Raw genomic sequence first — 16,902 nt, forward strand, 5'->3', positions numbered from 1 at the left:
GAAAGAACTGCAGAAAGCGAAATTTGGGACCATTTTAGCTCAACTGTCGAGTACATAGAAGGAATTAAAGCCTGAGAAGACTAGAAAAGTAGGAGGGGTCAGGTTAGGAAGGCTTTAAAAGTCTAATAGAGGAGTTTATGACCCTGGAGGTCATAACAGCCACTGGAGTTTATTGAATAGAGAAGACACTTGGTCAGGACCTGGACTTTAAAAAATCACGGTGGTAGCTGAGTGGAGAGTGGTTTGGAGTACAGAGAGAATCAAGGCAGTCCAAATGAGAGGTGATTAAGAGCCTGAACTAGCACAGAGGCTGAGTGAGTAGAGAGAAGGGGATATAGAAGATAAATGCTTTGGACAAAGAAATGACATGATTTGTCATCAAAATGGAGATGTGGGGTGAGTGAAAGTGAGGCACCAAAGTGAACAGGAGAATGGTAGTGCCCCAGAGACAGTAATCATGGGTGAAAAGAAAGATAATAAGTTCTGTTTTAGAGATGTGGAGTTTGAAATGCTGAGAAGAATCTAGTTCAATATGTCTAAAAGGAGTTTGGTGATATCAGACTAGTACTCGAGAGTAATAAGCAATGGATATGTAGGTCTAGGAATCAGCTGGATGAGACTTGATGAGATCATCATTTGAGATAATATAGAGGGGGAAAAAGAGGGCCCAAATCAGAGCCTTGGGAGGACATCCACAGTTAACGGGCATAACCTAGATAAAGATCCAGCAAAGGATACTAAAAGGGTAGGAAAAGAACCAGGAGAGAGGCATGTCACAAACACCTAGATAGGAAAGAATATCTAGGAGGACAAAGTAGTCAACAATATAAAATACTGCAGAAAGAAGGATAAGGTTATTATATTTGGTAATTAAGAGATCATTGGTAACTTTAGAAAGGGTAGTTTCAGTTGAGTGATGAGATCAGAGGGTTAAGAGAATGAGAGGAGAGGAAGTAAAAATGGAAGCGCCTAGTATAGATGGCTTTTTCAAGAAGTAGCTGAGAAGGGGAGGAGAGATATAAGATGATGGCTTACCCAGAATGTCAGAACAAAGGAAGGAAGGAAGCATCTATTAAGCATTTTGTAGACTTATGGTACTTACAGGCTCAAGTTGAGGATTTCTAAGGTTGGAGAGACACGGGCATGTTTGTAGGTAGCTTGAAAGGAACTTATAGGGAAAGACTGGAGATCATAGAGATGATAGTGGGGACAGTATTTTGGAGAAAATTTAAAAAGTTAAGTTCAAAGATAGAGAGGAGTTGGCCTTAATGAGGAAAAAGTCACCCCTCCATATGATAAAGTACTGAAAGCAGAAATAGTAGGGGAGAAATGTTTGAATGATGTGAGATAAGACAACATGAAGAAGCTCTTGGCAAATGGCCTTAGTTTTTTCAGGGAAGTATGTGGTAGTGTCCTTAACAGAGAAGACCAGGGGATGAAGCCAAAATTTGAACAGTTACTATAGACAGTGGAATATTGGATCAGTTGAAGGGGAATAGAAGGGTAATCTTGACGCAGTGAGGGCCTAGCCAAGAGTAGAAAATACAAATTTGTAACAGGCCCAGTCAACACCATATTGTGTTTTCTCCAGCTCCATTCCAGCATATGAATGGAGCAGAGTATTCAAGTGGTGGGAGAAATCCAGGGTTGGGTTTGGCAAGGCATGTGATAAATGATCAGGTAAGTGACTGAATGGAGAAGATATACAGAGTTGAATTGGTTCACCAAGGGGTCAAGAGAGGGAAAGGGGACAGGGTATCCAGTGCAAGAATGGTGGCCTCTAAAAGACCTGAAGGGAATGATGTTATAGTGAAGACAACGAAAGAGTTAGGGTTTTATAAGGCATAGGAAAAGATGGGATGCTAAAAGATTAGTCAATATATATATAGTCATTCTTTTATAAGGAATTTTTAGAGTTCATAGAAATGGAACGCTTGTGAGTAACAGCAAACTCTCTTTAGCTGAGGTGGAGTGAAGTGGTCATCAGAAATGAGTACATTGAGGAACTGGAAAGTTAGAGAATTTGAAGGAAAATTAATATGTATGCTGAAATCTTCTGGTCTGAGGGCACTGAACTCATAGAAGAAAGAAGGAGAATGTCCTAGAGGTGGATTAATAACAGCTACCAGGATCTGGGTTCGGTAATAAATTTGGAAATCATGAAACTCAGAGGAAGAGAGGGTGCTGAGTAATGGTGGCAAAGGGTGAATCTGGAAGTGTCAGTGGGGAGCAAAGGAGAGTTCCAGCTTTCCTGCTGCAACCAGTGAGTCAGAGAGTATGAGAGAAAACATAAACTAGTGCTGGAAAGGCAGGTCAAAGAATCAGTCCTCAAGAGGGAATCAGGGCTCAGTGAAAGCCAGAAGATGGAAATCCATTAAGTTTGAAACCGGTGTCACAGGGCAAAATAGAAGAGGTGGAAAGATCTGAAATGGAACCTTGGACATGGGAGTAAAGGAGCAGGCAGTTCGGATGGGGAATAAGATCTATACATTGACAGCTGAAGCTTGAGAATCACTGCAAGATGTATAAAAGGGTAGAGTTGTGTTAACCACTGAGAGAGGTCCATTGAGGGATGCAGTTAAATAGACTATTCAGGGCCCTCCCTTGGGATCCAACTTGACGTCCATCCTTGTGGCTAATGATGATGATGATGATGATGATGATGATGGGGGTGAGGTGTGTCCTGAGAGGCTTTAAAAGGTCTACCTCATAGTTGGAAGGAACTTGAAAAGGTTTGGGAGCCAGAGTCTGGCACTAGATTATACCTGAAAGGCCATGGTAACTTCCAGCCCTAAGCCTATGATCCTCTGTTCGTAACTAATGCTACTTTAACCCCTCTGAGGATCTTATGATCAAGTAAGATACAGTCTCTTTTAAAACATCTAGATTTCTAAACTAGTCTTACAAAAACATACAAAATAGTAATCAAAAAGAACATGCCTATGAATATTATGATGTTTATGTCTTAAGCCAGATATGTTGAACAGATAGCCTTTTGCGTATCACACCCTTAAACCAAGTTCATCAGCATCTTAGCCTCTTGCCTTCCTCAGCAGTTTCCCCTTCTAATTTAAGAGACAGGGGTGATTTGGTGGAAAATCATTGCCACTATTTGGGATACACTCTTGAACAGACAGGTGCTATCGGTGAGCAAAATAGAGACCTATTACGCAAGTTCCTTTATCTGCACCCAAAGGTTGCCAACTGGAATCTGATCACTCACAGAGATGCATTTTTCCCCTTGCAGAGAAACGAGAGAATGTCATGTTTGTGCTGCCACTTCATGGAGGTCACTTGGGCTTCTTTGAGGGTGCTGTTCTTTTCCCGGAACCCCTGACCTGGATGGATAAGCTGGTGGTACAGTATGCCAATGCCATTTGCCAATGGGAGCGTAACAAATCCCAGTGCTCAGATACAGAGCAAATGGATGCTGATCTGGAGTGATGCCCTTACAGACTCAGAAGCACTCCAGTGGCCCTTCCTTCTGAAACTACTCATCTCTTCACTTGCTGCTTCAGGTTTTCGTCCTTCTCAATAACCTGGGTATGTCAGCAGGGAAGCTTCCCGCCAAGAGCACCTCTCGCCGAGGCAGATGGCTGTCCCCAGGATCTTCAGGCTATTTTTGTGCTTAGGTTACTAGTTTTCTTTATTGCATTATTGTCCACGATGATGAGTGGCGGGATTCTTGATCACCTGTCCAATTTCAGCATTTGATTAAGCCAATTGTCATCTAATTTCCCTATTAAAAATGTATCTGAACAGCATCTTTGCTTTGCCAGTCAAAAAATCCTCCCAAGAATGTGGCAAGATGTATCAGGTTTTGTGACTATACTTTGTGCTGTTGTTTTGTGGTTCCAAGTCAATACTGAGGAGAGGGAGCTTGAACCACTTAGCGTGAGAGTTTGGGGGAATGTTAGCTCCATAAGCAAGAAAAAAAAATCAGCTTCTATAATAAGCCAAGTTCCATATTTACAACACTTCCTAAAGGATCTTTCACCTTGTTCAGCAAAACATTTAGGTTAGAACTATCTTGTTTAGAATTTCTTACTGAAGTTTATTACCAGAGGTGTCTGAGTATCAGTAACTGTCCGCTTCAGACATAATGAAGGCACACCATTTTGGGATTGCCAGTTGTGCATTTGCAGTAGAGTGTAGTGGATAGAAAGCTAGGAATCCTAGTTCTGCCACAGTGACCTTGGGCAAGTCATTTAACCTGTCAGCCTCAGTTTCCTCATCTGTAAAATGAGAGGGTTGGACTAGTTAATGTCTGAGGGCCTGTCCAACTCTAAAAGTATATATGATGATTTATATTTGGCTAGATTTTGAGAGAACAGAATTCCAGTGACTTCCTGTTCTTTGAATTCTTGTCCAAATCAAACAAGTAGCCTTGATATAATCATTTGCCTTTTTTTATTTCTTCATTACTTGTGTAAAGGATTTTCTTTAGCACAGAATTATCTGGTGTGTTTTTTTTCTTTTAACCCAGGTCTCCTTAACACTGGCTTGGTAATTCAAAAGTAGAACTTAAGTTTAGACAAAGTTAAACATCTCCATTTAAAAAGTCTCTTTTGGAACAGAATTTTTATCGAATCTCCTTTACTTATATACTGTCAGACTTTTTCAGGGTCTCATGTCAAAAAATGTTATTTGGGATTTGGGATTTTATCCTTTTCCTGATCTGTTGGCACCTCTGTATCTAAAACCTCCAGTGGTTTCTATAATATGAAGTTGCTAAAACCAGCAGTTGCTATATGGGATTGTACAGCACTCATAATGATACTACTAGGCATCTTTTTCAGTCTTTTACCTTCTCCAACTTCTTTGACTCCAGCAATAAGTAGAGGCTAAATTGGAAAGCTCAGCTGGGGAGGACTTCTCAGGCACTTTGAAGGCATTGTTTTTATGTCCATTGACAGAAGGATATGTATATTGCCCCAAGTGACCACAACAATGATGACAACTATGTCTACCCTGAAGGAATTCTGTATGACAATCATTAGATCACCACCTTATTAGAATGAACAGCAGCACTATTGAAAAATATTGGAACTTCTTTGGTCTCAGTTTTACTTTCTGATTATTTTCCTGTTCAATTTATTGTAATCTTTTCCAAATTGTATTCTTTATTGCCTTTCCTGCGTCACTCTTTTAGCACCAATTAGCACTTTACTATATTAGCCTTGGTTTGGCAATTAGCCACTTTGGTTGTGGTAAAAAAAATTCTGCGCCAACCCCCTAATCCCTTACCCACTCAAAACAAGAACATTCACAGACAGACTTCCTGGTACTGTCATCACTTCTCTAAACTTAGATTAGTTAAACCAAGCAATAATTTTATAATCATTGAATTACTGTATCAAAAATGATAGACTGCTTTTGTTTGCCTTTGGCCATTTTTTCTGGCCTGTTCTAATAACTGGCACATGTGCATATGCTGCTACATTCAGTAGGAAAACGATCAGATCACCATTGTCCCATATACAAAAGATGAAGGTCGGGGAAAGATCCAGCCAAGTGTGAAACTATCTTCTACCCGTGACATGAAAACTGTTTCCTGTTGACTGGTTAGTAGGATCATTCTGTTTGCTTTTGTTGGGAAAGAGTCACATCTGTCTTTCAGCCTTTGTGACTGCAAAACCAGAATTTAACATGCATCATCCTGGGGACAACATCCCAGCCAAAATTCTTTGTGCAGTGTGACCGAGAGTGGCATTTACATTCCATTTTGACCCAAGTGGAATCAACTGAAAATCCTTTGTGTGTGTTCCAGTCTCTTCAGCATAGAAATAAGGGTGTGGATGTGACTTTTTGTCTTACATGAAAATTCTTGTTCTTGTTTGCTTCTTGGGTGAATATGAGTAGGCATTAATTTTAGAAAGTGCCAGCTTCCCAGTAAGCCATGGGTGCAGCATATCATTTTATATGGAAATTTTCTTTTCCCTTCCTCCAGCCTTCCTATTTCATTCATCCCAAGCCATGTTGTAGCTGTTACCAAGAAAAAGAGGTTTTTTCCTCTGCTCTCTATCTGCTACCCCAGTAACTTGTCTGCATTTGATTGGTTGAATTCACATGAAATGATCTGTGTCTAGGGAAGAAAACATTTTTTGGCCGTTTCCTAAACCTATCTGTTTTAAGATATTCTTAATATAAAGTAGCAAGGAAAACCTGAGCTACTTTTCAAACGCTAATCTACCTCCCCCTTAACCAGAAATAAAACCGTACCAGTCAGGGGCTAATATGAACTTGGATTTCCAAATGGTGTTGGAAGTGGTATGTCTACTTTAAAATCAGATTCTGACCTCCTGCTGTACAAATACAGGGGCAGTGGTAATAAAGTTAAACCAAAGTGTAATGAATGTTCATATTTCTTCCTGCTGTATTCTTTCCACCTAAGAAAAGAGAAGTAAGCCACAGTTCAGTAAGTCATCCAGACTAGCTTAGTATTTGGTATGGTGTAGGGAGAAGGAGTTGCCACTTGGAAAGTAATGTCAAGTCCCCTTGATACATTTATGTTTAAGGATGCTTTTAATAGATTTGGAAAACAAGCATTTGTCTCTCCAGGAGGGAGGCTCCTATCACCGTGGAATAGAGGCAGAAGAGATGTTTTTTCATTTGTTCAGGGTCTTTTGTTCAATGCCCTTGGAGTCATCCTTCTTCTTTTGGTATGTAGAGGTTGTGTTACCACCTCCTTCCAATGTGGAAGCTCACCTGAAAGAGGGATTCTGCATTCTTGAATCTCTTTAGTAAGGCCTTGGCTTAGTTATCACATCCATTTGGTGGTCTTTGGTAGTCAGCACAGATTCATTCTTCTAACCTACATCTATTGACAGACCCTCTAGGCTGAGTCTGATGACTCCTACATTCTCTAGATTCCATGCATATGGAATACAACTGTGTCAAAGCTTACCTTACTAAGGTTTAGCGAAAGAGCTATTGTATTTAAAAAAACAGTTACTAGGGAAAACCATTGGCACTGGCTAGAGCACTCTTTCATACCTTTAAGATCTTCTGTAGCATAACCATTATGACCTTAAACCCTCTCTCAATTCAAAAGTGTTTGTAATCTTGGCCCATGTTTCATGGGGGCCAGTGGAATAACATCATTCAGCACATGAGCCAAGCAGGACAATGAGACTCTTCCTAAGGTAGAAAATTCCATATGCTCAGCCTTTCTTCTCCAAAACTAGCTCTGAAGTTCTGTAATTCAGTTATTAAAGCAATTTGTAGCCTTCAGCATAACTAGGCATAACTCTTTATATAGCCAAGCTCACCATGCCATGCATCCAAATTACAGATCTCTTTATAATGTGACTTAAGATCTGTATAGAGCTCCAGGGACACCATGGAGCTTTTGTTCCTGTTTATAAATGGGCAGATGTGTGGGATTTGAGCTGGTTTTCTTCTCCCATATAGCACTGATTCTTACTTAGACTGAAATAAAGATTATTAAAACATCATGCTAGCTTAAAAAGATCTTACAGGTCTTCATCCTTCAGGCAGTACAGAAGGATCATTTAGTACTATATCACTGCAGTATCCTATCAAATATTCTTGGGAATGTCTTCCTTCATACCCAGAGCCTCTAGGAAATCTTCTAATAAATACCATAATATTGTAGTGTCTCTGCTGTGAGAGATTGAACCAGAACCATTTACTCCTAAAATCCAGCCAAAACTCACTAAGCATGTAGACCTACAGAATTCTTTCTGCCTAGGCTGCTGCCTAAAGCATCTTGGATCAAATAAATGATTCACAGATACTGAGTTTGAGTTTGCCCTCTTTTGAACTATAAAGGTTGGGCTGCCTCTAACCTTGGGACAATAAGCAGCTAAGGAAGTTTTCTTCCTCCTTATCACTAAAGCGAAAGAAATTAACTCTCCATGCCTCTCTGAGATGAAGATCACTATTGCCAAATCATACAGAAGAGTATAAGCAGGGGCAGAGAGCTCAGAGACCTTCTCATCTGAAAAGTTGCTTCTTCTGACCACTGTCGCATCTTCCTTGTGACTCAGCAACACTGCAAGCATTTCTCGTACAAAGGGGGCTTGACATGAGGCCAGTACCCCAAGACAGGAAAGCCAAACCCCTTTTCAGGTACCAATCATCAAAGAGCTGCCTCTTCTAGGATGTCAACCCTCTCTATAATAGCCTCATCTCTTCCCCAATTTCCTAATTATAATGTTGACTAAAGCTTTCATATATTTTAATGAGTGGACTCTATGTAAGTTCCTATACAGGAACTACATATTCCTAACCATTGGGTTAGGTCACATATTCTAATTTCCATGAAGCCTCTAGATATTTGCTTTACTTTTGATGACTAGTAATAAAACCTTAACTTAAGGATATTAACTTAACTTATGGAAAATAATTGTGTTGACATTAGCTAAGTGATCCACTGTTGCCAAGGACAGCCTTCATCTAAGGGATCTGCAGAAGCGCCTTCCATTTCAATATCCAACCTTTTTCCAATCCTCCCATGATATGGTAGCCAACAGACCATAAAAGTTCAGCTGACCAGCTTAGGCCTAAACTTACTCACTTCACAAAATGTTCATGGCCATGAACAATTTTTCCTTATTTCAGAAATAGTTTTCCTGAGGGATTTTTTGGGGGGTAATGGAAGAACAGACCCTTTTCATTTTTCCTAAAGCACAATTCAAATTAAAAATCTCTCTCCTTCCACACTGGTCTCAGATGATGGGATAGTTCACTCTGCCTCAGGAAGACCTACACTGTACCTGAGCTTTCTGACTTTTGCCACTACAGCGGCCTTAGCGAAGCTGGGGGGTTGGGAGAGGGGGAGGGCAGGGGAGGGGGGAGTGAGTGTGCATTCCCTTCTGTATTTTGATTAGACTCTCCTGTTCAACATATCTTCTTAATTTTGGCGGATTTGCTTCCAGAGAAGTTTTTAAAGAACCATCACTTCCACATTCCTATTATGTTGCAAGGTTGTTTTTTTCCTCTACATTTAAAATGCTGCCCTGAAAAAAAAATTAGTTTGTATACTGAAAACCTTCCAGCTTTTGGATCTTAAAGGGGGAAGATGGGGAGAATGGGATCCTTTAGCTTTAAGGCATTTAAGATTTGCAACTAGCAATGCAATTTTTTCTAAATACAGCGATGTTTACCTTTATTAAGAAAAATTATATTAAGCAATGGTGTCCTTGATCTTTTTATTTTCTCATATTACTTTTGGACTTATTTTGATTCTGTGTGGTGGTAAACAAAGATCATTGCAAACAAAAATAATAATTTTGTTATCTTTGATTCAATGGAATTTCTTTACTTAAAAAAAAATAAAGGACAAAATCAACCAAGATGTGGCCTGGGTATTTTCTTTGTGCAGTGATTATTTTCCAGAGACAGCGCAGAAGAAAGACCATTGGACCTAGAATCAGAAGACAGGGGTCCAGGTACCATCTTTGGTATTTTGATAGCTGTATGATTATGGGCAAATCACCCCAATATGTCTGAGCCTCAATTTCATCTGTAAAGTGAGGATAATGGTACCTGCCCCCCTACCTCATAGAGTGCTTGTAAAGAAATCATTTTGTAAGATTTAAAACACTGTATAAATTTGGATTGTCATTATTCTAACCAATAATCTCATTCTTCATTTTTTTCATCTAAAACCATTGCTAAGAATGCACTACCTGACTTGCACTTTTTGTCTTAGGGAGCTGAGTGGGGTGCAATATTTAGGAGTGGATGTTTGGCAGAGTTGGAAGGTGCTGGGCTCAACAGCAGAACAACCCCTCTTCTCTACTCCTAAGAAGCTTGCTCCTAGGAAAAAAAGGGGGTGGGTCGTTGTTGTTAAGTTATTGAAAACATCTGGCTCTTGATTTAAATACAGACTTGTAAAGTGGATTTAAAATTACTAATCCATAATTAGTTTTAATTTTCCCTGTCTCTAAACTCTCCATTCTTCGTCCCTTGCAGGTAACAAATTCCCTTACCTTAGATTATTTGACAGGTTTCTTTCATAACTGTGTAGACCAGGGATTCTTAATATTTTTTGTTTCATAGACCCCTTTGGCGGTCTGGTGAAGCCTATGAACCCCTTCTCAGGATAATGTTTTTAAGTGTATAAAACAAAATAAGATTACAAAGGAAATAAATTATATTGAAATACAGTTACCAAAGTATATTTTAAAAACAAGTTCATGGACCCCAAGTTAAGAACTTTTGGTGTAGATGTTATTAAAATGATAGTCACCCTGTGTTCTTGTTACTTGCCCAAATCACTGACTACAGACACTAAACGATGACAAAACCATCCTCACAGTCACCTGAGTTCATCACTTCATTTTGTTCTCTTCCCTTCTTCACACATCCAGTCACTCTAAGTCCCTGTAGTTTCTACCTCCATAATTATCTGTCCCCTCCTTCATTCTCTTAGCCAGCACACTCTAAGCCAGGTTGTTCTCATTTTCTCCTCCCTGGTCCTGCTGCCAGTCTATTTTTCCTCCTTGCATCTTCCTGTCTGTTGAATCTAACGAATTGCTTCGCTATGTCACTCCTTCAGCGTTTCCCTATTGTCTACCAAATAAAGCACTCTATAACCTCGAAATCTGGTGTTCAAAGCCCTCACAATCCAGCCTCTAGCCTTATACAACCCTTCACACATTCTACATTCTAACCAAATTAGCCATTGTCCCCATCCTATCTACTTTACTCTCCATGTTTTTGTTCCTGTCATTCCACCTCTCCCCCACCTAGAATGTCCTATCCTACTCCATCCTCTGTCAATCAAAGTTCCAGCCTTTCTTCAAGGCCCAACCAATTGCTCCATCCCCCAGGAAGTCTTTCCTCAACTTTCCAGGTGAAAGTGATACTTCTCAATTTCTTACTTTGCCTAGATGTTTTTGTACACATTGCTTCTCTCACTCCTTCCCTTCTTCCCTCCTTCCCTCCCCGCATTTGATTGTAAGTGTCTTGAGAACAGGATTTGGTTTTCATCTCTCTCCTCAGTGCCTTGCACATAATATCAGTGAAGTGACTTTGCCAAGAACACCAACCTAGGCTAGTAGAATGGTCCTGATCTGTGGAGCCTCTTGCTGGGCCCCTCCTAAAAGCGGATACAGCTTTGTATTGCCTTACCTTCACACAGGGAGAGAATTATTTCTCTTTACCAAGAGATACGACAAGCTAAGCTAGGAACCATCCAGGCAGGAAGTTGGGATAGTGAGGGTACAACACCCATGTTACTATTAAAAACCTCATACATCTCTAGTGAGCCAATCTCTCCTTCCCAGACAGTCTTTGATCATAGACAACTAGAGGAAAGTGGTCATGACCTTATGATAACTGCCGCATGAAAGACATTCCAGGCCCTGGATATTAGGTAGGTCATCATCAGTGGGAAGTTTGTTTCAAGTTGGATCTGCACAGCTTGCTGTCATGGTCAATTAAGACAACTAGTCCTGCTCAGGGTCAAACAGACTCTGGATCCAGACAGCTGTAATTCTTAGCCAACCCGCAGGCTTGTGTGTATTATGTTCACATCTGTGTTTGGATAGGCTGCAGTGTATCAGTATGGCACCTATAGTCACAGACTCTCCAAATTCTACTAAAATGTGGATTTGGTTATATTTTTCACCAGCACAAAATGAGCCTCTTGACCACAGTTTGTACAGAGCTTTTCTTTGATGAGGATCAGGCACCTGCTTTTTCTTGAACGTAGATCAGGTCACTGCCTTAATTTCAGCACTTTGCTAACAGATTCTTGGGTAGAGTATCACCTGAATATTTCGGCCACCTCCTCTTCAAGTGAATGGAAGACTCTTTAGGCCAACTTTGCTTTGAATCACCGTACCTCGCTTTTGATTCCAAAGAAAGGGAACCTCCCTTTCTGGCAGTCACCCATAATTCACTGAAATTATTTTGTTGGCAAGAGTTCTCACTGAACCTATGCAATTAAATTGTTAAATTAAATGCGCAGTAAGTTTGATGGGGCTCTCATGTGGAAGAGAATTAGCTTTGCTCTGTTTAGCAGGAGAGAGCAGAAAGAAGTAGGAGAAAAACAGTTGAAATGAGACAGATTTCAGTTCAAAATAAGGAAAAACTTAACAATTAGAGGTGCCCTTAAATAGAGTGTACTGCCTTAGAAGGCAGTGGATTCCCCCTCACTGGCAAAGGATAAATTGCTATTTGTTTGCCTTATTATAGAGAGGTGAATTCCTTTTCAGGTACACTTTAGACTTGCTGATCTCAGAGAGAATGAGAATGGGACTTGAAAGTAGTGGTTCACTGTACAGGACTGGTCAATTCATATGGTGCCTGAGTCCACATCCAAGGACTCAGGCAAGAGACCTGCTCTCTGAGGGAACCTCCATGGAAAAGTCTGTTCTACTCACTCAATGTTTCATACCTACTGTCATCACCTTCCCTCTGGGAGTGACAAGCCTGGAAACAAAGTGCTTTGGGACCAATACAAGGCAGCCCTCATCTTGGGTCAGAGTACCACCACCCTTGAAACTGTTACTTGCCCACATCTTCCCCCAATAGAAAATAAGTTCCTTGACAGCAGGAATTATACCTCATTTTACCTCCATATCCTCAGCGTCTAACATAGTGCCTAACACACAGCAGAACTTTAAAAATGCTTGCTGGTAGATTGATTGGAGTAGAAAGACCATATCTCTGCACTCCTGTTTTCCTTCTTTCTTAGAATAATCACATTTATTGGTTACCTAGGTGTAAAGCCACATCCTGCTGCAATGTTTTTCCCACCTAAGTCTTCACCTCCTTCAAGTGTTCTCTTCATTCATGCCCCTCTAGCACCATGGAGCAGCTGTGCTGTCCTTGTAGGAAGAGATTGATTGTGTGTGCACATGTGTGTTTGTCTCTTCAACCCAGCACAGTCTAGTGAAGAAACCTGGGTTCAAGTATTGACTGCTACTTGGACAAATCACTTAATTTCTCCAAAACTGTTTCCATATCTTAAAAAATGGACATAAAGCTTCTTATCTTCCCTGACATGAGATAAGGTATATAATGTACCTTGAAAACCTTCAGGGTATTAAACCTTCATCTCTAAGATCAAACATGAACCAATCAATTCACTTTTGGAAAGGTGACAGAGCAAAACCCCATGAAAGCTTTTCTCCTCCTCTTCTTTTTTCAACTAATTGTCCTCTGAGCACAGATTTCTTAAAAATAGAGAAATTGGACAAAGCCACCAAAGAAAGCAATAAACTCAAATGCTCACAGATCAAAGAAAATGGAATTTACCAATGGATCACAGGAGCGTAACATTTAACTCAGGAAGGAAGCTTAGAAATCATATACTCCATTTCCTTCATTTAACAGATGAGGAAACTGAGACCCAGAGAGATTACTCCATTTTATGCAAGTAGTAGGGAGTTTTTTTTCCCTGTTCTCAGTCCCATGTGCCACTTTATCAGGATCACCTCTGTCCTCTAAGCAAGGTGCTATGATGCTATCCTAGAGAGTAGCTCCCAGCTAGTAACACTGTGTTTGTGGCCCTCAAGGAGGCCCTGGTTCCCCATTTGGGCTCTGGTGTATCCCACAGTCAGATTACCCAAGGCAAAATGGCCATCCGGAGGCATCTCTTTTAACTCCCTGGCACCAAAATGTCCTTATGGGTTGCACCCACCTCCTGCTATCTGTTAGTGGTATTTGTCTCTTCTTGTTACTGCCTTCCATCACCCCCAGAGAGTGCCACTAGAGGCTTTCTCCTTTATTAGCTGACCCAGAACTAAGATGAGACTTTGGTCAGATTTCCCTTCTAACTACTTCCAAGGAGAAAGGGAGGCTCCTCTCATTCATTATCCCATGGGGTCACCCCAGCAAGGTGTGTGAGCAGGTATGTTCTGAGGCAGCAACCTCTGCCATGACCTTTATCTAGTATCATAGTAACTCCTGTGAAATTGCTAATGGTCACGCTGACCTTAGGAATGGTACCAAGAGGGGAGCATCCTGGACTTGGAGTCAGGAAAGACCTGAGTTTGAATTCTGCCTCTGGCATAATACTACTAAAAATAGCTAGAATTCATGTGGTGTTTTAATGGTTGCAAAACACTTTACCAATGTCATCTTATTTTGTCTTCACTAACCACCCTGGAAGGTTGGTGCTATTATTATCATCCCCATTTTACAGGTGAGGAAATTGAGGCAAACAGAAGTTAAATGACTTGCCCAAGATTACACACCTAATTAGTGTCTGAGCCCAGATTGAAATTTCGGTCTTGTGATGCTTGGTCCAGCACTCTGCCTGCACTACCTAGCTACCTCATTCGTTCACTAGAGAGAAAACCATGACCCAAACACTTAACTTCTCACAGATTCAGTTTGTTATTGGTTTTGTTCAGCTGTCGATGGGGTTTTTGGGGGGCCAGAGAGGGTTAGTTAAGTGACTTACCCAGGGTCACACAGCTAATATATGTCTAAGGCCCGATTTGAACTCAAGTCTTCCTGACCCCAGTATGCTCACTAATTAAAATGTAGATGATCATGGCTATACTAGCTCACAAATGAGGTAATTTTCATTTTTTTTTTTTACATTTAAAGGAATTTTATTAAGCTTTCATTTATATTTTAATGTGAAGGGGAAATTTTATTCATTGATCTCTTCCTCATCATCTTCAAAAGTTTCCTCTCCATCATTGGCTGTAGCTTCTTGATACTGCTGATATTCTGAGACTAGATCATTCATATTACTTTTGCTTCTGTAAACTCCATCTCATCCATTCCTTCTCCTGTAAACCAGTGAAGGAAAGCCTTCCGGCGGAACATGGCAGAGAACTGCTCAGAGATGCGTTTAAAGAGCTCCTGAATTGCAGTGCTGTTGCCAATAAATGTGGAAGCCATCTTGAGACCACGAGGAGGGATGTCACATACAGCTACCTTGACATTATTAGGGATCCACTCTACAAAATAGCTGCTATTCTTGTTCTGGATGGCCAGCATCTGCTCATCCACTTCCTTCATGGACATTGGGCCTCGGAATATAGTGGCCACAGTGAGATAGCGTCCATGCCTTGGGTCACAAGCAGCCATCATGTTCTTAGCATCAAACATTTGCTGAGTGAGTTCTGGCACTGTCAAGGCTCTGTACTGCTGACTGCCTCTGGCTGTTAGAGGAGCAAAGCCTGGCATGAAGAAATGAAGGCGTGGAAAAGGGACCATGTTGACTGCCAGTTTGCGGAGATCAGCATTGAGCTGCCCTGGGAAGCGCAGTGAGGTGGTTACTCCACTCATGGTTGCAGACACCAGGTGGTTGGAGTGGTAAGCTTCAAGGTACGGAAGCAGATATCATACAAAGCCTCATTGTCAATGCAGTAAGTTTCATCTGTGTTTTCAACCAGCTGGTGGACCGACAGGGTAGCATTATAAGGCTCCACCACAGTATCAGACACTTTGGGAGAAGGCATGACACTAAAGGTATTCATGATTCTATCTGGATACTCCTCTCGGATTTTGCTAATGAGCAGTGTTCCCATACCAGACCCTGTTCCTCCTCCCAGGGAGTGAGTGAGCTGAAATCCTTGCAGACAGTCACAGTGTTCGCATTCTTTTCTCACTACATCAAGCACTGAATCGACTAGCTCTGCTCCTTCAGTGTAATGTCCCTTTGCCCAATTGTTTCCTGCACCGGTTTGTCCAAAGATGAAATTGTCAGGCCTGAAAAGCTGACCAGAAGGCCCAGATCTCACACTGTCCATCGTTCCTGGTTCCAAGTCCACTAGGATGGCCCTGGGAACATACTTCTGGGTGGATGACTCATTGTAGTAGACGTTGATTCTCTCCAGCTGCAGCGCCGAGTCACCCACATAGCCTCCCGCTGGGTCAATCCCGTGCTCATCGCTGATCACTTCCCAAAACTTGGTGCCAATTTGATTCCCGCACTGTCCAGCCTGGATATGGACGATCTCCCTCATCGCGCACGGTGGTACCGGGTTCCGCTGAGCACTGCTGTGTCCTCCGTGGCCCTTGGACTGGAGGGCAAGCGGTTTGTGTGGAGGGAAGATGGTATGAGTGAAGATCCGGGGACCCTGCGGGGACTTCGGGCTCACCCACCTCGTCTTGTCTAGCTCCCCCCTGTTTCCTCTCCCTTCCCAACAGCTGCAGTGGTTTGTGTCCCCCTAATTTTCATTTTTTTAAGCCTTAAAGTGTTGACTAATATTTTTGCCCCTGCTGTTCTGTATCCATACTTCTAGGAGGTCATTTGTGGTACAGCTTGCCCCTCTCTGGCCCCTTCAGTTACACTATACCACCTTCCCTTTCTCAGGGGAAATTTTCATATAAAAATTTTTTTGTTATTATTTTCGAATTACCAAAATACTGTAAAGATGGTAGTTACTATGCTATTTTTGCTAAAAACTAAAGGAGAGAAATAACACCAGGACTTTCCCAGGGAAATGCAGGAAACTTTAGAAATGTTATTGGTGAGTAAATAGGCAAGAACTAGGGTACGAGAGGGGGAAAAAGCCTAAAGAAAAAGGATTCCCTTACTTATAAAAAAAAAAGTGCTTAAATTTATATTGCATTTCAAGGTCTACAAAGCACTCAGCAGAGATGTTACTCACAACATCCTTGTGGGATAGGTGTTATTGTTATGCCCATTTTACAGATGAGGAAAGTGAAGCTAAGAAGGGTGAAGTGACTCACCCAGAGTCGCATAGCTAGTAACTGTGTGAAGCAGTGTTTGGGTCTTCCTTACTACTAGTCCAGTACTCTATTACGCCACCAAATGCCACTGAGAAGGAAACTGGAAGGAACTGGAGAGGAGAGAACACCTAGAAAGAGAGAAACAGACAGACAGAGACAGGATGGAAGCAGGGGTGCAGAAAGAGGGAGGGAAAGGGTTAAGGGGAAAGAGAGAGAGAGAGAGAGAGAGAGAGAAAGAGAGAGAGAGAGTGTTGGGAAGAAAGAAAA

The 16,902-nt window shown here is 41.4% G+C and overlaps 2 protein-coding genes across 3 annotated transcripts in view; one reads left to right on the top strand and one right to left on the bottom strand.

Annotated features, from left to right (window-relative positions):
• ABHD2 (abhydrolase domain containing 2, acylglycerol lipase) overlaps window positions 1-9,320 on the top strand; it is a 120,019-nt gene extending 110,699 nt beyond the window's left edge. For both annotated transcript variants that reach the window (XM_072618050.1, XM_072618058.1), the window contains one exon: window positions 3,248-9,320. In XM_072618050.1, coding sequence (XP_072474151.1) covers window positions 3,248-3,444 — 197 coding nt within the window. In that variant the 3' untranslated portion in view covers window positions 3,445-9,320. The remainder of the gene's footprint in view (window positions 1-3,247) is intronic.
• A 5,193-nt stretch (window positions 9,321-14,513) lies between these two features.
• LOC140509926 (tubulin beta-5 chain-like) lies at window positions 14,514-16,088 on the bottom strand. Its single transcript, XM_072618037.1, is given in 3 exon segments — window positions 14,514-14,688; window positions 14,691-15,245; window positions 15,248-16,088. Coding segments are annotated over 3 exon segments (1,320 nt in total). The 5' UTR covers window positions 15,906-16,088; the 3' UTR covers window positions 14,514-14,581.
• Between the last annotated feature and the right edge of the window lie 814 nt (window positions 16,089-16,902).

Source organism: Notamacropus eugenii, chromosome 1 (assembly GCF_028372415.1).
Source record: "Notamacropus eugenii isolate mMacEug1 chromosome 1, mMacEug1.pri_v2, whole genome shotgun sequence".
NCBI lineage: Eukaryota > Metazoa > Chordata > Mammalia > Diprotodontia > Macropodidae > Notamacropus > Notamacropus eugenii.